General features: G+C 59.9%; 1 protein-coding gene across 1 annotated transcript; it reads right to left on the bottom strand.

The window, feature by feature from the left end:
* Positions 1 to 238: 238 nt before the first annotated feature.
* PIK3R2 (phosphoinositide-3-kinase regulatory subunit 2) lies at positions 239 to 20,907 on the bottom strand. Its single transcript, XM_030257003.4, has 16 exons — positions 20,709 to 20,907; positions 12,688 to 13,411; positions 8,659 to 8,751; positions 8,227 to 8,289; positions 7,079 to 7,210; positions 6,677 to 6,878; positions 6,323 to 6,408; positions 5,928 to 6,033; positions 5,744 to 5,842; positions 5,430 to 5,610; positions 5,123 to 5,248; positions 4,719 to 4,861; positions 4,340 to 4,516; positions 4,096 to 4,167; positions 3,709 to 3,879; positions 239 to 3,443 (listed from the first exon to the last, which is right to left on the bottom strand). The coding sequence occupies exons 2-16, from the start codon at positions 13,025 to 13,027 to the stop codon at positions 3,251 to 3,253; spliced, it is 2,184 nt and encodes a 727-aa protein (XP_030112863.1). The 5' UTR covers positions 13,028 to 13,411; positions 20,709 to 20,907; the 3' UTR covers positions 239 to 3,250.
* Between the last annotated feature and the right edge of the window lie 936 nt (positions 20,908 to 21,843).

The raw sequence follows: 21,843 nt of genomic DNA, 5'->3' as shown, positions 1-21,843 counted from the left end.
GGGCAGCTCCGGGGGCAGCCCAAGACATCCCGAGTTCCATCGAGGACCGAGCGCGGAGGAACCGCGTCCTTGCCCCGTTTGTCGCCGCTGTTCCCGGCCGCTTCTCAGCCTCGTCCCCACCATCCCCACTCCAAACGCGGCGAGCACAATCCTGGCGAGTGGGTCACATCCTGCACCCAGCCCAGGAACTGCCCTCTCCTGCCCCCGCACAACCTCCCACAGCAATCCAGCAGCCTGGTTCATTAACTCTGTTTATTTCTTTCTCTTTTTTTTTTGGTTTTTTTTTTTTTTTTTGGTGGGTTTTTTCGAAGTACCGTACAAAAAAAAAAATCCTCTTACAGTAACAAATACTGGGTTTACATTAGTAAACATCAACAGAAAGAGCAGAGAGCACTACTGCTGGTAACGGACAGCTCAGGGGGCAGGTTATTCTTTATTGCATATACCTAGAAACTAAAACCTCACGCAGCCGCCACGTCCTCTCCGAGCACAAAGCCTCCACTGGCACCTTGGGGGTTCCACGGGGGGAGCCTGGAGCCCCCCGAGAGCAGGGCCAAGCCCCGGGGAGCAGGAACAGCCATGTGGCACCCACGGGTGTGCGGCTCGGCTGGGGGACGTGGGCCTCACAAGCAGCAAAGCACAGCCCAGCGCCTCAAAACACGGCCGGGTTCAGAACGAGCCAAAGCAGCAAAGGACAAATCACAACGAGCTTATGCTGGGGGAGCTCCGGGCTGGAAGCTCAGCCCGGGGAGAGCAGGGGAAAACTGCTGTTCAAGGAGCTGAGTGAAAAAGCACCGTCAGGGAAAGGCAGCCCTGGGGAAGGGCATCTTCCTCCTCGTCGTAGCGGGACGTGAGCAGTGCCCCGTCAAGGACAGGCTGCCAGCGGGCAGGGAAGGCAGTGCTGCAAGAGGGGTGACTCTGACCCCCCTTGCACTGTGGCTGGACAGCAGGAAGGGACAGCATGGGGAGAATAACAGAAATTCAGCCAAAATGATAAAATCACAGGATAAAGTGAAGCTGGAATTTCCCTGGGCAGCAAAGCCAGGTGAGCACCAAGGGAGTGTTGACAGGTGACAGCTTCAAGCTGAGACTCTTTGAGATGCTCAGCAGGCCCTGGCATCAGCAGGGAGCAATACCCCCAGGCAGAACTGGCCCCAAGCTCACGTTTAGGGGTGGTGGTGGAGGAACGTGGAGCCCATGGGATGAGGCTGAGGATCTCATCTGCCTGTCCCATCCCATCCCTGTCCTGTGATGTGGGGAGGTGCTGGACGTGGACAAGCACAGGACCAGCAGAGTCCCCAGGCTGAAAAGGTGTGGGACACTAACAAAGCTTTGGAGTGTTGGTGCAGCCCCCTGGCCACTCCACAGGCCCCAGGAGGCCTCTGGATAGAGCTGTGAGGACTGAGCCTCCCTGCCCCAGTCCCACGTGTCCTCATCTCTCACATGCCAAACTATTCCCTGACTCATCCCTGGCAGCTTTTCCCAAGTGATCCCCGAAGCCAACCACAGCCTCTCCTGGGCCCCAACAGCTCCCCCGACCCACTGCCTGCACCTGAGCACCAAACACTGACAAACCAGACCCAAAAACCAGGGCCCAGGGCCTGGAGAGGACATGCAGAGCAGGGGACGGGGCTGTACAGCTGAGCAGAGGAGAGCTGCCACAAGCAACAGGAATGGGATGTTTGCTCCAGCAGCCCCAGCTCCAGAAGGATCTGGGACAAGCCCAGAGCAAGGCAAGCAGCAGAGCTGGCCAGGAAGGGACAGTGTGGTCCCCAGCGCAGGTGGCACATCAAGGACAGGATGCGGGCACAGCAGGAGCACAGAGCACCCCATGGATCTGGCAGAACCCAAGCTGCAACAGGAAACAGAAATGCCAAAGTCCATGGTGTCCACCTGCCTGTCCCAAGGAGCAGCCTCCGAGAGGGAAAGAGCCACTCTGGCAAATCAAGAGGTTCAGGAATGCTCTCCTCCAGCCAGGCAGCTGAGATAACCCAGGAAAGCAAATGCCACCATGGCTTCAACTCTCAGCTCAGCTTTTAAAGCTCTTCCAGGCCCACCCGGGCTGCCCTGGGGCCCTCTGAGCTCAGACACAGCGCCCTGCCTGCAGCAGCCAGCTGTGCTGGGCAGCCCTGCCCTGGCCCCATACAGTACCCACGATTGTAAGTGCTTTGCATATGTAGTTCACCATCATGCAGACACATTTCAGCATGCCCTGGGCCCCACAGATGCATCCTCCTGCAGCAGAGAGGTCCTTCATTCCAGGTAGGGCTTGTAGTGTGCGCTGGACTCCAGCCCTCTCCTGCTTCAGCTGCAGGGCCTGGGGCTGTGGCAGCCTGGCAGCTGCTGCCCACGCTGGGGGTGGCACTGGGGGCTCAGCAAACACCAGCACCAGGGGAGCAGCTGGTCACAAAAAGAACCATATTTACAGAGCTACAGTCAGCTTCAATGGGTTACGTGTGCAGAGAGTCACCGAAACCGGCCGGAAACAACGAGCTGTGCATCCCGCAGATCCTGCCAGGAAAAACACGGGTACCAACACGGATTTCACAGCTTCGTTGGCACAACTAAAGCAGGAGATTCATGGCTAAGCAGATCCTCCCTGCCCAGACAGCAACACTCCAGAGGTGGTTATGACAAGAGGGAATGGTGGCCAGGTGGGGCACAGCACAGAGCGAAGATCTCGGCCAGGGAGCCCCACTGAGGATGAGGTTTCTCCTTCTCAAATGTGTCTCTGCATGCAAGAGCAGCACCCCTCGTACCAGACACCATCACAGCCTGCGAGGCCACCGAGGGAAGGGAGAGTGAAGGATGCACACACCCAGTGCAGCTTCCTCCTCCTCATCCTCCTCGGTGTCCAGCAGGGAACCCTCGGTCACAGCACCGAGGAGTCCAGAACCAAAGCTCTACAGTGATGCGTAGCGGGGCGACCTGCCAGCGAGAAGGGATCTGACCTGCTTATCAGGGAAGGGGAGGGGGCTGTGCTCACCCCCAGCAATTCAATCACAACTGGATCCCACCTCCTAGAGGCTGGAGCCCACTGCGAATCTACAGCCCAGCCTTTCTGTCCCATCAGCCAACACGGGTTTCAGCTACTGACCAAGAGGGACATCAGAAACGGTCACAGACATCTCAGAGGCTCTGAAGGAGCAGGAGCACAGAGACTCAACTATACAGGGTGCAAGAGTCCAGAGCCAGAAAGCAGCGCCCTGGGGAGAAGCTGAAGGCAGCTGTTGTGTTGTGCATGGGCTGCTCATCTGGCTGGTGGCTGGGAAAGGACCGGGTGAGCCAGCGTGACATTCAGGGAGTCATTGTGCTGCACCAGGGACGTGTGCTTGTAGTGCAAGACCAGGTCCTTGAGGGAGGCGTAGAGGTTGTAGGGCTCAGCAAACCCATAGCCCGTCGCTGTCTTGTAGATCACGCAGTGCTTGGTGTCACCATCCACCCTGCCAGGGAGACACGGGAGCCTGGGTCAGCAGTGGGACAGGGGAGCACAAGCAGGGTCACCAAAGCACCATAGATATACACTTGGCCCTGCCAAAGGCCAAGGCAGATGGGAACTGTCACCTCCAGCATCTGGCAAGGGGAGGGTGGAGCAATGCAGGAACACAATGTGGGCCAGCCCCATCCCATCCCATCCCATCCCATCCCATCCCATCCCATCCCATCCCATCCCATCCCACCCCACCCCACCCGCACGGGGATACTCACACCACGGAGCAGGCGTAGCACCCCTTCTGGCTGCTCTCACGGATCAGGAAGGTGCCGTCCCGTTTCCCACACAGCATCTCCTCTGCCTGCACACGGTTGATCTTCCCCACGTACCACGTCCGCTCCTCGTGGTGGGGCAGCTCCTCCTCGTCATCCATCATGGAGTACTGGCTGCAATCGAGCACAGGCAGGGTCAGAGTCCCTAACTTGGGGTGTGTGGCCCCCACATCTCCCCACACTGCTAGCACCCATCCCCCATCTGGCAGGGAGGACATCCTCAGCCTCCAGGCAGGGAGCTGGGATTTGCCCACAGCACAGGCAGAACCAGCTGCACAGCCTGTGCTCCCACATCCCCCAAATCCCACAGCACACGAGCAGGACACTCACTCCTCTGTCTCGTTCTTGATGCCCAGCCACTCGTTGATCTTCTTCTGCCGGGCACCCTTCTGCGTCAGCCACCTGGGGAAGGAGGGCAGCGCTGAGCCCGGGCGTGGCCATCACCAGAGGGCAGCAGCCGCCGCTGCGGGAGCGCCGAGCCCCGGGGCCGGGCTGCCGGAGCGCCCAGCCGGCCCAGCGAGCCCCGCAGCCCCGGGGGAGGCAGCCGGGCGGCTCCTACGGGGGCACTACGTACACCAGGTACTGGTCCCGCAGCTTGCGCAGCTGCATCAGGTCTGGCTTGAGGCTGTTCATGCGCTTGTCGATCTCCCGGTTCTCCGAGGCTTGTTTCTTCAGGTCCTGCTCCAGCTTCATCTTGCTGTCGTGGATCTCTGTGATGCGGGACTTGAGCTTCTCCGAGTTCATGAGGATCCTGGGAGAGAGAAGGGGGTTTAGGCTGTGAGCCAGAGTGGGGGAGGTGGAGCAGGCAGCCCGCCAGCTCCAGCCCACAGCATGCTGCTGGAGAGACAAGGAGTCAACGTGCCTCCCTCGGCTCTGTGCTGAGCCAGGAGGATCCTTCCAGCCCCTGGGGCCCTCCTCCAGGCAGGGCAGGCCACCACCACCCCCATCCTCACCGCTGAACCTCCTTCTCATTGCCCTCCCTCCGGAAGCGCTCAATGTACTCCTTGCTGCACTTCTCCTGGGTCTGACACTGCTCCTCAAAGATCTTGATCGTCTCATTGAAGGCCTCGATTGCTGTCCTCTTCATCTGCAGCTCCTGGGGACAAGGGAGGGAAAAGCTGAGGAACATTTCTTCACATTTGTATCCCCTTTCAACTTCCCCAAAGCAGTTCTCTCCTTGCTGCAGGCAAGATATCCCCCTCTTCAAAGCCCGTCCTCCGGGGAGTCCCTGTCCATGAGCTGACAAATGGGGCAACAGCTGCCCCATCTCTTGTCTCCCCTGTGCACAGCGGGGTGGCTGCCAGCACTCAGGGGGTGACAGAGCAGCCCTTGGGGGTCTCGGGCAGTGCCCACATACCTGGGACGTACGCGTGTACTCCTCATACAGCAGGTCGTACTCCCAGCTCTTGTCCTGGTACTGCTGGTGATAAACCTTCAGCTGCTCCCCCACAGCTTCCACGCTGTCCTCCTTCACCACCTGGTCCTGCCATAGGCACAGCCTCAGTCAGGACCTGCTCCAGCTGGTCCCACAAAACCCCACAACATTCCAGCGCACAGGGAGAGGGAAGGGACATTGTCATCTACCAAAGGGGCAGGGATGGATGGACAAACAGCCCTGGTTCAGGCTGTGCTTGTCAGCCATGTCCCTGCAGCACAGGCCTCACCTGCTGGTACTTGGAGATGGGGTAGAGCAGCCTGGTGTCCAGCTTGGCGTTGTACTGGGCGAGTGACTCGTGCCGGTAGTGGGTGATGAGCTCCACCACCGAGCCGAAAGTCAGGGGCTCCGAGAAGCCGTACTTGCCTTCCCGATGGAAGATCTTGATCAGCTTGTTATTGCCTCCCTTCCTGTAGTGGAAGGGGACAGGAGAGGGCACTTAGCACTACCCTGCCAGAGACCTTGGCATCCCTGCAGCTGGAAGCACAGGGACACGTCCCAAGAGCTGCATCCCTGATGCTCCCAGAGGATCCCAAAGCCGACCTGAGAGTGAGTGTGTATTCCCCCTGGATCTTGCTGGAGGCATCACGCACCAAGAAGGTCCCATCTGGTGTGTCCCGGAGCTTCTCATTCACCTCCTCCCTGCAAGGAACAGGATTGTCAGGGCCTGGGAGGTGGCCCCAAGGTTCACTTGATGGACAGGGCACGCTGCCAGTCACCCCCTTACCGAGAAATGTCCCCCCAGTACCACTCAGCGTCCTGCAAGGGTGCGTTGTTCCCGTTGGCCAGGCTGGCTGCGCTGGGCTTCGGCTTCGGCGGTTTGGGAGGCAGGGCTGTGAGAGGAGGAGGGATCAAACAGGGTGAGCCCAAATCCCAGCTCCCCGCTGGCAATCCCTCGGAGTGCTGAGTCCCCCTCCCTGCAGTCACTGGCCCAGGAAGGCTCCTTGGCCACCACTTTTCCTGGAGCTGCTCCAGGCACATCTCTAGAAGCTGAACACCTTCAGCTGGCCTCCAGGCACAGCTGGGCTATCAAAACACCCTTGGCAACTCAATCATGGGGGCAGAGAGTCCACACCCACAAACGCCAGTGCCTCAGGCCCTAAGGAAGGGGTATCTCAGTACCTGGAGGCAACTGTTCCGGCTCCAGCTCCTTTGTCTGCAGAAGCGTCTCCAGAAACAGCACGGAGAAGTCAGGGCTCAGCTCTGGGCTGCAGGGAGAGAAGACACAAGCTAAGAACAGCATTTTGGGGTATAACATGTCACTGCTCCCACGTCCCCTGGGGTCAGCTGGTTCAGCTCAGCTGCCAGACCCCAGGCTGTCAGGGCAGCAAGGGCTCTGTCCCGGCTCTGAGTCCCACCTCTGTGTGCTGCCAGCAGTTTAATCCCACGTGCAGCCCAGCAGGGGCTGGACTCCTTGTCCTGGCAGGCACAGTGGCCGGAGCTGGGAACACTGCTGGGACCAAAAGCCTGACGTACCTGGCGCCAGGCAGCCGGAGGAGAAGGGGCCCGAAGAGCTCTCCCAGGGCCCGAGGGTGGAGGCTGTTGCTCTCGGCCTGCTGCGATACCTTCCCCAGATGCCGGAGCAGGAACTGCAGGGTGAGCGTGTTCTGGAGCGGGACCGCAGGCGACTCCAGGGCCAGCAGCAGCTGCTTCCGGCAATTCTCTGGCTGGGGGATCTCTGGGGAGAGGACAAGACACGAGGGAAGAGCTGGGACAGCCGGCACCACTCTCCACGCTCCGGCTGCGTCACAGCACAGGAGCGCTGTCAGCAGCGGGGGCCATGTGCCAGGCCCCAGAGGGACAGGGCTTATTTAATATCCCAGATGTGTCCACCCCACCCAGCCACCCATTCCCAAGGCAGCCAGGGGAGCCCCTTACCCTGCAGGATGCGAAGGATATCTCCATGCACTGACACTGGCACCACGGGGGAGGGCAGGTCCTGCAGGTAACCTCGCAGTGCCTCGCCCAGGGAGTGCACATCCAGGGGCTCCAGGTCACCCAGGGTCCAATCTGTCAGGGCACAGATTTCCCATGGGAGGGTGGACAAAGCGCTGAGCACCCAGCTGGCAGCTTTGGTGCTGCCAACACCCATCCCAGAAACCATCACACAGCAGCCAGCTATCATGAGAGCTCACCAGCACCACAAGGGAGCTCAGGCAGCCTTCAGGCAGCCCATGTGACAGAGGATGTGCACCCCAGAAATCAACTGGCTCTGGGAACCCCAGCAGTACCCCTTGAGAGGGGGAAGAGGTCATTCTGGGTACCCACAACCTTTGCCCTGAGCCCCAGCACAAGAATTCTGGGCAGGCATAGTTCGGGTGAGAGTTTTGCTCTCTGCTGCCAGCAAGAGTCGAGCGCAGGCTGAGCAGCCACACTCTGAATCCGACAGAGAAAACACCTCCCTCAAACACATCGAGGACAACATGTTCATCGAGGAAAACACCTCCCTCCTGACAAGGATTTTGGGAAGCACATAAAGCCTGTCCTGAGAGCACAGCCTGGCTGACAGCACTGTGTGGTTGGGGTTTGTAGGAACGTCTGCGGGAGGGACTCGCCAGCGTGGTGCCGGATGAGGCCCCAGCCCAGCTGAGAAGCAGACGGCTCCCAGGGCTCCCCAGCAGAGACATCGCTTCCAGCCACCAAGCCGAGCTCAGAGATCCTCCCCTGCTTACTGGTGGCGTGGCAGAGCCAGAGAAGGCTCCACCAGCCCATCAGCAGAGCACCCCAAAGACAGCAGGGGACAAGCACAGGGGTTCAGCTGTTTGCCTGTGAGTCTCTGAGCCAGCACCACATCCCTTTGTTGCCCCCACGGAGGGTGCCAGGGATCCCCCCTGTCCCATCCCTTCCACGCAGGACAAGGACGTGTTGGGATGGGGACAGCCCAGCCCCAGAGGCAGCGTGCTGGGAGTCAGGAACTGCCGGGGACAGGCGAGCTGGCCTGGATTGCATTACTGCTGGCGCTGTCACATCCACTAATCTCCTCCATCTGAGCCGATTCGCCTCCACCGCGCCGAGCTGGTTCTTACCGGTTCTCAGCGCCTGCCGCAGTTCGGAGCCAGATGTCCTGTACAACATCTCGCTGTCCAGCCCTGCGGAAGGGGGGACACTGCTGTAGCTCCAGCACGGGCACTGTTTCGGTGCCAGCTGGGCCATGGTTGTGGCACGGCCAGGACTGGATGGTGTCCAAGCCAACCCCCTGCAGATGCTGCTGCAACTCCCCTGGCCCCCAGGACACCCGGTTCAGTGGCCCCATTTCTCCACCATGGCACAGATCCAGGCTGGAAGCGCTTCCCAAACCCCAGCACCCACCCAGTGTGTGGAGGTGCTCAACCCAGACACCTTCAGAGGCCTCAGCAGCTCAACCCAGGGAGGAAGACGAGAGCAGCTGTGTCCTGTGTGTCCCACAGAGCTCAGCCCTCATTGTGGGGTTTTGGGGTGCATCAGCATTGCCCCCTTACCTTTCTTCTCAATAGCTTCCACCAGCTTCACCAGGAGCGGCGGAGCAATCTCAGGAGGGCTGAACTGCTCCTGCAGGTCCGGCAGAGGAGACCCTGGGGGAGAGGGAGGGAGAGAAGGGCTCAGCACCAGCTCAGCCCTCAGCAGCAGAGCTGGGCCAGGGCACAACAACCCAGGCAACTCCCAACAGGAGCAAGGACAGCCGTGGCCCCTGCTGTGAGGCTGTGGCCCAGGCAAACACGGCATGCAGCCTGCAAGGAACCTGCCCAGGAGCCAGCCCAGCACTTGTTGAGCTCCAGCCCGGACTGGGTGTGCACAGGGAGATATCTCCTGCTCCGTGCAGAGGCCTGGAGACAGAGCCCACCCCTCTGGGGAGCCGTGCCCCCCCAGCAGGCAGCACAGGGGTAACCAGGGCTCCTGGAGCTCAGGGCTGGGTCCCTGCCCAGCACAGGGGCTGTGTAGGGCTGGCAGCGGAGCGGGGCCAGGGAGCTCGCTCTGCTCATCGTGGTGAGCTGTGATTAATCCAGCGATTCAGACAGAACGCCATGTCAGCAAATTCCTGCCCTTGATTGCTCGTTTAACATGGAAACCGGCCCTGTGCCTCCCCCTCCCCGTGAGCCCACAGCCTCTGTGCAAGCTGCTACAGGGCACAGACAGCCCGTGGCACGGGACCAGGGTCCCCCCATTCCTGGGGGATCTGCAGCCTCGTGTCGGGAGGTATTTCACTGCCATTTCCAGAAAATCTGGAGGTTCTGGCCGCGGGCACCCCCCTCCCCTGTGCATGCCGGGGCAGGAGCACGCAGGCCTGGTGGAGGAGCTGCCAGCAGGAGGTTTGCCGAGGGATGAGCGGTGCCAGGCTCCATCCCACCTCCAAAGGAGCACCAGCCGGGGCAGGAGGCTCCTCCAGGAGCACCTGGCAGACCCTGGGGAGCCCGCAGCGGGTGAGGACACCCAGCACACTCCACTCTGCAGAGGCAGAGCCAAGAGGCTGCTCCCCGTTGCGAAACAGCTCCGTTGTCATGGATCTGACCCGAACTCGCCTGGTGTGGTCTCACCACAAGGCGCAGCAAGCTGGAACTGCGCACCCAGCTCAGCCTCCTGCACCCAGGGCCCCGAGGGGAGCCAGAACAGCCATGGGAAGGGAAGCACGCAGGTCAGGCACCCTGCAGCTCTGCAGAGGCCTGTGCTGCTGGGAAGGGGGGACAGTGCCCCACTGGAGCGAGCTCCTGGGCACGGAAGGGGCCCGGCGCGGTGCGGGTCGGTGTGGGGAAGCTGCAGGCAAGCTTCCAGGCTGGCAGCTCCCTGCCTGACCCTTGGGAAGGACTGAAGGGAGAGTAAATATTGGCGCTGCCCACGTGGCCCGGCCGGGAATGTGCTGCTTCAGCAGGCAGCAGCTTGTCTTTTTTTGTCAGGCACAGAGCGGGAGCCAGCAGCAGCTCCTGAGCCTGCCGGGCCTCCGGGCCGGGCTGCCTGGAACAAGGCTGCTCACAGCACGGCCCGGGCAGCTGCGGAAATATTCCTGAGCCGCGCTTTCCGCTCGTGTTCTCTGCGGAAGGCAAACACCAGCAGCTCGTAAATCCACTGGCAGAACACACCGGGTCTCGCTGCTCCCGGGACAGCTGTGCCTGCGCTGGCCCTGCTCCACGAGTGACACTGAGGGGCCAAGGGGTCCCTGCCAGCCAGGGCAGGACCCGGGAAGCAGGGAAGGAGCTTCGTGGGGCTGCCAGGAGACGGTTCTGCACCTCCTAAAGTGCACACCATGAAGAAATAAGACAGGCTTGGCTCAAATACGGTTTTTCCGTTGCAAAAATGTGTCTCCCCAGCAGAATATAGAAATAAAGAATCACAGAATATCCTGAGCTGGAAGAGACCCACAAGGATTTTCAAGTCCAGCTGCTAAGTGAATGGCCCATACAGGGATCAAACCTGCAGGCTGAGTGTAAAATGGCTCTGGGTGTTTGAACTGCCTCCCTGCAGGCCCTGCCTACACCCAGAGTGGAGGTTGCCTCTGGGGATGCCCCCTCAGGGGACAGGGACAGGGCTGGCACTGGTCTCATGTGCCCTGGTACCCCACCCTCCATCCCTGGGCATGATGCAGAGAGGCTGGCTTTTAATTTCCTTCCCAAATTTGTCTTTGCTGTGCTTCGGGAGCTTTGGCACGGATCTTGTTCTGCCTCCCAGAGACCCCAGCACCCAGACACACCTCCACCAAGCCCCCTTGAGAAGAGGGGAGAGTCGAGGAGGGCAGAAATCCAGCTGCCGAGGGAGCACCATGCAGGCAAAGCCAGCACGGAGCACATCCCCGGCTCCTGAGAGGAGCAGCTTTCTTGGAAAGGCAGGTTGCAAGTGGGATGACTCAGGTCAGGCTCTCCTGCCAACCCAAACGCACGCAGGGCCGGCCACATTCCCACCCTGCGGAGATGTTTCCTGGGGCCGCCCCTCCGGCTCCGGGAGCAGCAGCGAGGGAGGCAGCTGCAGGGAGCTGCACCAGCCCCACAGCCCCGGTTTCGTAAGACCCCAGAGGTGTTTTCACACAGCCAGAAGCATCTGCTGGGGTAGCCGTGGCTCCCAGGCAGAGAGGAATGGGGAGGATGCAGCACTGCCAGCTGGGAGCGTTCCCTGGCACTCTCCAGCTCCTGCTGCTGACCCCACTCCTCCCATGTACACCAGCACGAGATCTCCTGTGAGGCATGGGAAGGCCAAGTGTGGCTGTCACCCCCCAGAGGATCACAGAATGGTTTGGATTGGAAGGGACCTTAAAAGATTACCCAGTTAAACCTCCCCTGCCTTGTGCAGGGACACCCTCCGCTAGATCAGGTTGTTCCAAGCCCCATCCAGCTTGACCTGGAACACTTCCAGGGATGGGGCAGCCACAGCTGCTCTGGGAAACCTGTGCCAGGGCCTCACCACCCTCACAGTCAGGAATTTCTTCATAACATCTAATCTAAATCTCTCCCTCTTTTAATTTAAAACTTCCCCCTTGTCCTATCACTATCTGCCTGTATAAGAAGCCTCTCTCCCTCTTTTATATAAGCTCCCTTTAAGTACTGGAAGCCACAATAAGGTCTTTCCCAGAGCCTTCACTTCTCCAGCTCTCCCAGCCTGGCTCCAGAGCAGAGGGGCTCCAGCCCTAGGAGCATTTCTGTGGCCTCCCCTGGACTCACTCTAACAGGCCCACATCTCTCTTGCCTTGTCCAGACCCAGACTCAGCACTGCAGGTGGGGGTCTCACAAAGGAAGAGTAGAAGGGGGAAAGCCAGGGGCTGCTGAGCCCTGGCCACAGGGTTTGTGTGCCTGGGAGCCAAATGAGCAGGCTAAGAGCAGGCAGCTGCCACAGCTCCACAGCAGGGCTGAGGCACGCTGGCTCTCCCGGAGCGGGCCCGTGCCAAGCCAGGCCGGCTGGGAGGCAGCTGCAGGTGCAGGACAGCCCGTGCCCAGCCCCAGGGTGGCTGCCTGGCCCCAGCCAGGGCTCTGCGACCCGCGGGGTGGGCTGGCTGCCAGGCAGACAAGCAATTAGCTCCAGTTCTCAGAAGCACTCTTTTAGACCCTGACTTTTCTCCTCTTGCCCAGAGACAAGTAATTGTGTCTCTCAGCAGGGCTGAGCAGCTCTTGGTAGGGAGCACTGCCCCAGGCGCTGCAGGGGCGGGGAGGTGGTGGTTGGGAGAGGTCAGGACTTATCCTGAAGGGAGGGAGCCTGGCAAAACTCAGCAGAGCAGGGAGAGGGACCATGGGGATCCTGGCTGGTTGCAGAACAGAGGGGGAGAAGGATCTTGGAGATGTAAGAGTGGGACAAAGCTTGCCCCAGAAAGCTCTGCTGAGCAGATTGACAAGCTGGAGGAACAAAGTGCTTTCCTCTGGGCCAGGACTGAGAGAGGCTGGCTTTTGCTTGCGACTCAGCTGTACTGCTGCTGGTGGGGCAGCCCAGTGCTGCCGAGCTGAGGGTTTCACGCTGTCTATGCAGCCAGTCCTACACTCTCATCTGTCACACAGCGAGACTGGAGGTGGCCCAGAGGTGTGCACAGCAGGGCTTACCTTGCTCCAGAGCCTCGGGCAGCCGGCAGCCACTGGCCCCCGGTGTGGCAGGCAGGGGTCTCTGCACTCGGGGCCGGTGTGAAGGGACGGCGATTTTCACCGGCCCCACGTACTCCACGTAGGTGCCAGGGAAGTCTCCCTTCTGCTTGGTGCGCTCGTTGACGCCCAGGATCCACCCGATCTGATTGGGGGTCTGCTCATCTCCATCTTTGAAGCCCAAGGCTTGCAGGGCCCCCTTGCTCACGACCAGGATGTCCCCGGGCAGCAGGTCAATGTCCTCCTCGCGCTCCTTGCGGTAGGGGTAGAGCGCGCGGTACTGGAAGCCGTCGGTGCTGCCCATCCTCTCTGCCAGGGGAGAAGGGCTCTGAAGAGTGAGGCAGCACGTTCCAGGTGGGAGAGGAGGGCCCTCAGAGGCAGCTCTCCCCCATCAGCACTCTGAACTGTCTCTGTGTGAACTGGCACCCCAGGAGCCTGGTCTGGGTGCCCAGGAGCGCTTAGGTGCAGCCCCTTTTCCTCAGCTTGAAACCACGATTCAACCAAATTATGGAGCAAAGGGAGAAGGAGACGAACATAATCCAACACTGGTGAGCGGGCATGCAGCAAAGAAACCCGAGATCAGGGTCTGTTTCACCAAAACAGCCAGTCTGTTGGAGTCTGGGCAGGAAAAGCACAGTAGGCTTCCAGCCTGGAACGGCGTGGCACGCTACGTTCCCCTCCCCAGTGCCTGCAAAGAGAAGAAGAATTGTCATCGCACAGCCAGGCACCCCACGCCCTCCCAACACGCCAACATTCAAACCAGGGGTTCACCTGAGAGAGGCAGGACTCGTTTCTCTCCTACCTAGCAGCTGATGCTGAGCCCTGGATCCAAGCAGGGCATGCTAATCCCGATTTACACTCCCAAAAGCAAGTGAGGAGCCTGTGGCTGCAGGCAGGAACGCTGCCTCCTCTCTGCTACAGCCAGGCACCGGCTCTGCATCTTAAAGAGGTTCACCCCTGCTTCTTCAGCTTACCCTCCTCGCAGCACTTATGCAAACAAGGAGACAACAAGTGGGACAAAACAGCCTTTATGAGGATAACTTTTGCATACAGAAAAGGGTGACCCTGCACCCACCAGCTGCAGGCCCTGAATAGGAGCAGAACAAACAGATTTAACCTTCCCTTGTTAAATCGATTAAATTTCACAGTTCACCTTTACATCTTGCCATGCAATCCCCCACAAAGGCATCTTCTGAAGGGAGCTGCCCACAAATGTAGGTTAACCACGCTTTCAGCAAAAGGCTCTCGAGATGTGCTGCCATTCCCACAGAACAGCAGTTCAAAGCTTTGCTCTGAGCAAAAAGTCAATTTTTGAACTTTTCAAAAGCAGCAGCAGCATCAAGTGCAGGCACAGGTTCTTCTCACAGAGATGGAGGCAAAAGGAGTTAAAATAATCTTTAGAAGCCTTCAAGTCTACTTAGAGCTCCTAACTGCCTTTCAGCTATTCAGAAAGAAATTGAATATGCTGCCTGCCCTGCCCAGAAATCCACCAAAAAGAATAAACCTGGGTTATAACATGTTGAAGAGATGTACGAGCCGGGACATTCCCACCAGCCAGGCACGTCCTCTTTTCCCATCCCCTCCTGGCTGCACAGGCCAGTTTTCCACTTCCCTCAGGCAAATCCCAGAGTTCTGGTTCCCGCAGAAGTGGCGTGCAGCCGAGGACCGGACCTACAAGGCACCGGGGCAGCCAGAACCCAGCCTTCCCAGGGATACCCTGGGCCTGCTCAAATGCTGCAGGTCCTTTTAAAGGCTTGAGCTGTTTTGGCCCAGAAACCACCAAACCCAGCTCAAACTCTTGAGTCTCATCTGAAAACTATTAACGAGCAGGAAGGTGCTTCTCAGGGCTGTGGGAGCCTGGGCAGAGGGAGGTGAGGAGGCAAAGAGAGCCAGGACACCTTTCCCAGAGGGGGCAGTGAACAACCAAGCATGGCACGAAGCCAGGGCTGCTCTGGCTGCTGGTTGGACTCTGCGACAGGCACCAACGGTGGGGATCTGCAGGATTTCAAAATAACCCTTCTGCGCCAGGAAGACTTTACAGCTCATATCAGCTACAAATCCCTCTTTCCTCCTGCACGTGGTGTATCACCCCTGCACGTGTCACCACATCTGCACGGATCGGATCGGGATGAGTCCCCCAGAGGAGCCAGCCCCACCTCGCAGCCAGGCTCTCCAGCCCGGCACCAGAGCTCCTTCCCTTGACAAGGACAAAAGGCACAAAGAGGCCATGGCACAGGAAAGCTGTGCAGCAGCCAGAGCCCGCACCGCCCGCCTGAGCTCGGGCAGGCGGCCCAGCCGGGCTGTCTTTGCCATGAATGAACAGGCACTGCCCGCGGGGAGGTGAGGCACTTGCGGCCAGAGGCGGGTGGGGAACAGGATTGAGCCTGATCCAACTTGCTGGAGAGCTTCTCCAGAAATCCAGGAGCAACACCAGACTGCAGAATTCACGGAGAGACCCTACAGAGGTTTCTGACGTTCACAGGGGAAGAAGCACAGCCCAGCATGGCTGCTGTGAAAGCTCCCACCATGCTGGGATAGTGGTTGCAGGGAGCTCGCAGCACAGCCCGCATTTCCCCAATCCAACCAGCCCTAGCCAGGAAAATATTACTTCATAATCCAGTGCATAAAGAGAGATTTATGAGCAGGCTCACTGGCTGCCCCTCTGAGTGCTGCCTGTCCCCCAGAGCGAGTCGCCACGCCGGGGGCACTGTCTGAATGCCAAGGGCCTGAGCGGCCGCAGCCCCTGGGCACGGCGCTGGCAGCTCTCCCTCCTCCCGGGGAGGACAGAGCCCGGAGTGGCTCCTCCTGGAGAGAACAGACCCCAGAGTGCACCCAGAGGCAGCAGAGCCCAAGCCAGCAGGGTCAATGCAGCCCCCAGCTTCCACCCGCGGATCCCAGCCCCGACTCCAGGCGTCTCCGACGAGCCGGTGCAGCTGAAGAGGCTGGAAGGACAAAACGCTCAGGCCTGGCAAACTTGTTCAGTAGCTTTTAAAAGCAGATCTGCGTGGAGGGGTGGGAAGAGGAGAGTGACTCTGGAGCACCGAGTGTCTCCAAAGAGCAGGTCCCACAGCTCATTCCACCAGACTCCTTCCACAACCTTCTTCCCCGAGGTGGGAATGCAGGCACAGCTCTGTGCCACTGCACTTTCCACATCCCAGTAGGTCACTGGGCACACCGAAAAAATCCAGAGAACTCAGAGTCAAGCTATTCCTGGAGAAGCCTCACCTGCTTTTCCCACACTCAGCCCAAGTGGGCACTGAGTGCTCATGAACATGAATGAAGAGCCCTCCAGGAGACCCAAATCCTCATGGCTAATGCCAGCACCGTCCTCTCCAGGGGCAACAGTTGTCCTCTGTCCTGCCACGGACTCGGCCAAAGGCTTCCCTGGCTGAGCTGCAGGAAAGCTCTGCACCCTCGGAGAGCAGCTGACAGTCTCTGGGGATTGGGAACACACACTTCCCAAAGCCCTGGAACAGCTCTTGGGAGGGAAGGCAGCACCGAGGGGCCGGGACACGCTCAAGCCTGTCGGCTGGAAGCACACCTCGAGCAGGAGAGAGGCAGCACCTTGCCAAAAGATTTCTGCTGGGCCCAGCTCCAGGTTTGCTCAGCTCTCAGAGAGGAACCTCGTGTGTCTGTGCTGGCGAGCACTTGCTTAGGCTGCTCTGAAAATCCCATGCATCAGACAGCTAAATACCTTTGGTAAATCTATCTCAGCGCCCAGAAACAATCCCTCGATTCATTAACTGCTGTCAATACTTTCTTTGTTTAATACATCGGTTTGAAACAAAAAAACACATTACAAGTCTTTTTGTCTGTGCCCAGCACATAAATAAAAGCATCTTAACATTTTAAATGTGGTTCCTGTGCTTTTTAACCCAGTTCCAAGCGCAGTTCAAAGTGAAGCTTGACTTGAAGCGAGACTGAGTTACTTTCTTTCCAGAGAGGGGAAAGAATGCATAAAAATATTCAAAAGAAGAATATGCTCACAACAGTATACACAGGTCCAACCTCTCCAAGTTACATCAGATCCTCAGCGAGCAAAACAAACACCATATCGAGTTTGAACTGCAAGTTACAGACAAAAAGAACAAACTTTTCTTTTAATAAAAGGAGAAAACAGAACAATGCAGTGATGGATGGGAATAAAAATGGACAGGGAATTGCCTGCCATGGTGACATCTGCTGCTGCATCACATCCTTCTGACCCACACAGCCAAGGCAGCTCTGACGGCCTCAGCTCCTGAAGGTGGCAATGGCCAGCACACCACGGCTCATCCTGTGCCCACCAGCACCCACAACACCGAGCGGCAGAGCAGAGAGCTCAGCACCCTTGATTTATTATAGTCAGGACAAACAGCACAGCGAACCCCTGTGCTCCCGGGCAGCTTCCCGGCCCGCTGCCTCCCCAGCAGGAACAATGAGTGGAGGAAGGTCTGGCGAGGCTGGAGCCATGAGCCAGGCGGTGGAGGAGCAGCAGTGCCACGAGGAGCTGTGGGGGAAGGAGCTGGGAGAGCCTGCAGGGAGCTGCTGGGGCGGGAAGCGGGGCTGGACACGCTCCAGCAGCTGCCCCTGGGGACGGGCCAGCGGAGCAGGGAGAGCTGGAGCCCGGGCTGGCCACGGCGCTGCCAAGCCAGCTGGTATTTCCTTCCAAACAGGGAAAAGCTGCATGGGAGGAGGGGAGCTATGCCTGAGCCGTGCCCCAGCCAGGCATGGGACAGCCGAGGCTGTTTTCACCTCTTCTCTTCCCCAGAAATGCTTCCCAGGCAGCCAGCAGCAGCTCCTGCCCACAGCCACAAGCCACCCTCTGCCAGGGACACAGAGCATCTACTGCTCATGCCTGAGTTTCATTAAATATTTTGCTTTATTCACCAAAGCCCGAGGAAGTGAAGGAATACCTGAAATATTTCACTGAAAAGGTCAATGTCATGATTAGCAGGGACACGAGGAGCTGAATAAATCAGGATGACCAACACCTTCCTCAGTTCTGGGAGACCCCTGGAGGTCCCAGAGACCTCCAGCTCAAAGGCTGGACAGCATGAGAGCACCTCAGGCAGTCTGCACTCCAAGACTTCTCATACTGTCCACAGGCTTCTCCTGACACTGAACTTCCTTGCTCCAGCTGAAGCTTGTTCTGTCTACAAGACCTTTTTACTTGGCCAGAGACTTTTATTTGCTGGCAGTGGGCAGAGAAGGACCCAGCACCCAACATCAGCCCCATCACCTCACTCCAGGCTGCTCTTACACCATCCCCCACGCAGCAAGAACACACTAATTCCATTTTAGGAGCATTCATGGAGCTGGCTTTAGGGATATAGAAACCCAGGAGCTGCATTTTGGCAAAAAATTACAGTTCTAAAAAAAACCTGAGTACATGAAAAAAAAAAATCCAACTGCTCTTGCTAACTTATCTGCTTAAAATCACATTCCCCGGGGTATTTGGAATTTATATGATTTATTAGCAGCTCTGCACAGCTCAGCAATCACATGAAGTAACCGACGAGGTAAGAAGCACCCAAGTTAATAGACCAGCATGATTTGGATATTGGTGAGAGAGCCAAGACCTTCCAACTTGAGAAATCCACCATCCCTTCCTCTGTCTGCTTTTCATCTTCCATTACCCAGCTACTTTAGCTCCAAGCTGCGGCTCCAGAGATTCCCAGAGGAATTAAAAGAGCCCTCGATATTATAAATACTCTTTTTCATTGTAAACACACCCCGGCACTCAGAGCTCTGACAAGGCTCCAAACTGGCTCCGCAAACCACTCTGCTCCTCGCCACATTCCAGCTGAGCCACGCTTTCCCTTCCAACCCAGCGCTTTTGTCCAAGCGAGACCCAACTGCAGGCAGAGAGGATTTTCCTGTGTGCTTAAAACCTTGTCCCAGCAAGTTGGGAACGCGGGGTTTTGGGGCAGAGATCAGCCTGAGGAGGAACGAGTCCCTGCCACGAATCGTGCGGGCAGATGGAAGCACGAGCTGCCCACGTCAAAGAGAGTCACCAAAGAAACCAAACCATGCCTTGGACTTTCCCACACCGGGGAAGGCTAGAGCAGAGCCCAGTCCAGCCTCGGGGACACACCAGCCCTTGGCATGTCAGGGAAGGGTGGGGGAATGGCCAGGAAAGCAGTGATTTAGGCTATATTTACTCAGCTGTCTCCATTCTCTGCTCTCACAGAGAAAGTCACAGGGCCAGTTCCCCAGCGGCTCCAAGAGCTGCTTGGGAAATCAAAGCCGCGCATTAATGGGAGGAGAGGCAGCCACGGCTCCATTGAAAGGCAGCGCTGGGGCCGCTCCAGCCCTTCACAGCTCTCATTTTTCGACAGTTTTGCCCCCTGGCTTTATCCCCCATCGATCACAGACCCCCAGTTTAGGTGGTCCATGACCATGGGAATCTTCCTCCTCAAGAGGCTGAGAAACATCTACAGGAAGAGAAGAGCTGCAATGGCCAACCTCCCTGGGAAGAGCTCATGCCAGAGCCAAGGCTTGGGGGATGCTGTGCAAAGCCCCCCTTGGGCTGAACCTGGCACAGTCCTGGGGCACAGCTCCAGCCTGGGAACCGCTGGGTCCGAACCGAACCGCCCCCGGGCAGGGGGGACAGAGCTGGGACCCTGCGAGGCCACTCTTGGCTGGCTTCAGTGGCCCAGGGGTCCCCAGGACCCTCCGGGTGATGGGGATGTGCCGTGCTGGGGGGTCCCTGCAGTGTCACCGCTGTGGGGACAGTGGCACGGGGGGGGGCTGTGATGGCACTGCTGGACTGCAGACAACCCGGAGGGATCGGGGAGCACAGCCCCGGCACCGGGGGGACAGGGACAGCTCGGGGGGCACAGCCCCGGCACCGGGGGACAGGGACAGGTCGGGGGGCACAGCCCCGGCACCGGGGGGACAGGGACAGGGACAGGTCGGGGGGCACAGCCCTGGCACCGGGGGTACAGGGACAGGTCGGGGGGCACAGCCCCGGCACCGAGGAGAGACAGGGACAGTTCTGGGGGGATCAGGGTGCACAGCATCGGCAATGGAGGGGGACACAGGGACAGGTCGGGGGACACAGTCCCATCATCGGGGGGACAGGGACAGCTCGGGGGGCACAGTCCCATCATCAGGGGGACAGGGACAGCTCGGGGGGCACAGCCCCGGCATCGGGGAGACAGGGACAGCTCGGGGGGCACAGCCCCGGCACCGAGGAGGGACAGGGACATGTCGGGGGGCACAGTCCCATCATCGGGGGGACAGGGACAGCTCGGGGGGGCACAGCCCCGGCACCGGGGGACAGGGACAGGTCGGGGGGCACAGTCCCATCATCGGGGGGGACAGGGACAGCTCGGGGGGCACGGCCCCGCTACCGAGATGGGACAGGGACAGCTCGGGGGGCACAGCCCCGCTACCGAGATGGGACAGGGAAAGGTCGGGGGGCACAGTCCCAGCATCGGGGGGGACAGGGACAGCTCGGGGGGCACAGCCCCGGCACCGGGGGGACAGGGACATCTCGGGGGACACAGACCCGCTACCGAGATGGGACAGGGACATCTCGGGGGGCACAGACCCGCTACCGAGATGGGACAGGGACAGCTCGGGGGGCACAGCCCCGGCACCGGGGGCACAGGGACAGTTCTGGGGGGCACAGCCCCGCTACCGAGATGGGACAGGGACAGCTCGAGGGGGATCGGTGGGCACAGCCTCGGCAATGGGAGGACACAGACACAGCCCTGGGGGGACCGGGGGACACAGCCCTGGCATCACGGCGAAGCCACACGGCAGCGGCACCGTCCTGGCAGCGGGACACCCCGCGCCGACAGCTGCCGAAGGGCCCGAGGACATGCTCGAGGCTGCCCCATGAGCCACAGAGCCAAGCCCCGGGGCGCCTCACGCTGAGGGGGTCCCGACGCCCACCCCGGGCCCGGTTCCGATGCGGGCCCGCTGTCCCCGATCCCGATCCCCCCGATCCCTCCGATCCCCCCGATCCCCCGATCCCGAGGCCCATCCCGCCGCACCTCTCCGCCGGCCCCATCCGCCGCCGCTCGCCTCCAGCCCGCTGCTGCCTCCGGCCCGGCCGAGCCTCGCACAGGCCCGAGCGCCGCCGGAACGGCCCGAACCCGCCCCGGAAACAGCCGACAGCAGCCGAGAGAGAACGGAACTGCCCGAACCTGTCCCGGAAATTACCGAGAGCAGGCGACAGAGGACGGAGCTGAACGAAGCTCCGGCCCCGCCCCTCCGTGTCCCGATCGCCACCGGGGCCCCGCCCCTCGCGCGAGTCCTCCGGAAGGAGCCGAAGGGGCCCGGAGGGAGAACGCGGCGGCGCCCCCTGGCGGTGAGCGGGGATAGCACCGCATGGGGACCGGGATTGGAGCGGGATTGGAGCGGGACTGGACCGGGACTGGACCGGGATTATACCGGGATTGTACCGGGATTGGACCGGGACTGGACCGGGACTGGACCGGGATTGGACCGGGATTGTACGGGACTGGACCGGGACTGGACCGGGATCGGACCGGGATTGGACCGGGATTGAACCGGGATTGGACCGGGATTGGACCGGGATTGAACCAGGATTGAACTGGCATAGCACTGGGATTGAACCGGGATTGTACTGGGAACGGGGCACGGCTCTGGCATTGTACCAGCATTGAACCGGGATTGAACCGGGAACGCGGCACAGCACCGGGACTGCACTGGACACCGGGATTGCACCGGGAACAGGGCAGAGCACCGGGCACTGCCTGGGCACTGGACATGGGCACTGCACTGGGCATGAGGCACCGGGCACAGCACGGGGACAGAGCATGGGGCATGGATTTGGGAATGGGGCATGGATTGGGAATGGGGCATGGATTGGGAATGGGGCATGGATTGGGAATGGGGCATGCATTGGGAATGGGCACCACCTGGAGTGGGGCATGGCACCAAGCATGGGGCACTACCCTGGGCACAGGTGACAGCACTGGGGTGCGGGACACTGCTCCCACAGCCGGCACCGGGTACCAGTGCCAGGCTGGGTGCCACCCACCCCAGTGCCACTGCAGGGCCACCTCCTCTCCCCTCCCAGCTGCCCTGGCACCCCTTCACCCCTTGCCATCGCCCCCAGAGCGGGCACTCACTGCCCTGCACACTCCAGTGCCACTGGACACC

Source organism: Taeniopygia guttata, chromosome 28 (genome assembly GCF_048771995.1).
Source record: "Taeniopygia guttata chromosome 28, bTaeGut7.mat, whole genome shotgun sequence".
NCBI classification, from domain to species: domain Eukaryota; kingdom Metazoa; phylum Chordata; class Aves; order Passeriformes; family Estrildidae; genus Taeniopygia; species Taeniopygia guttata.
This window is presented reverse-complemented; position numbering and strand designations above follow the sequence as displayed.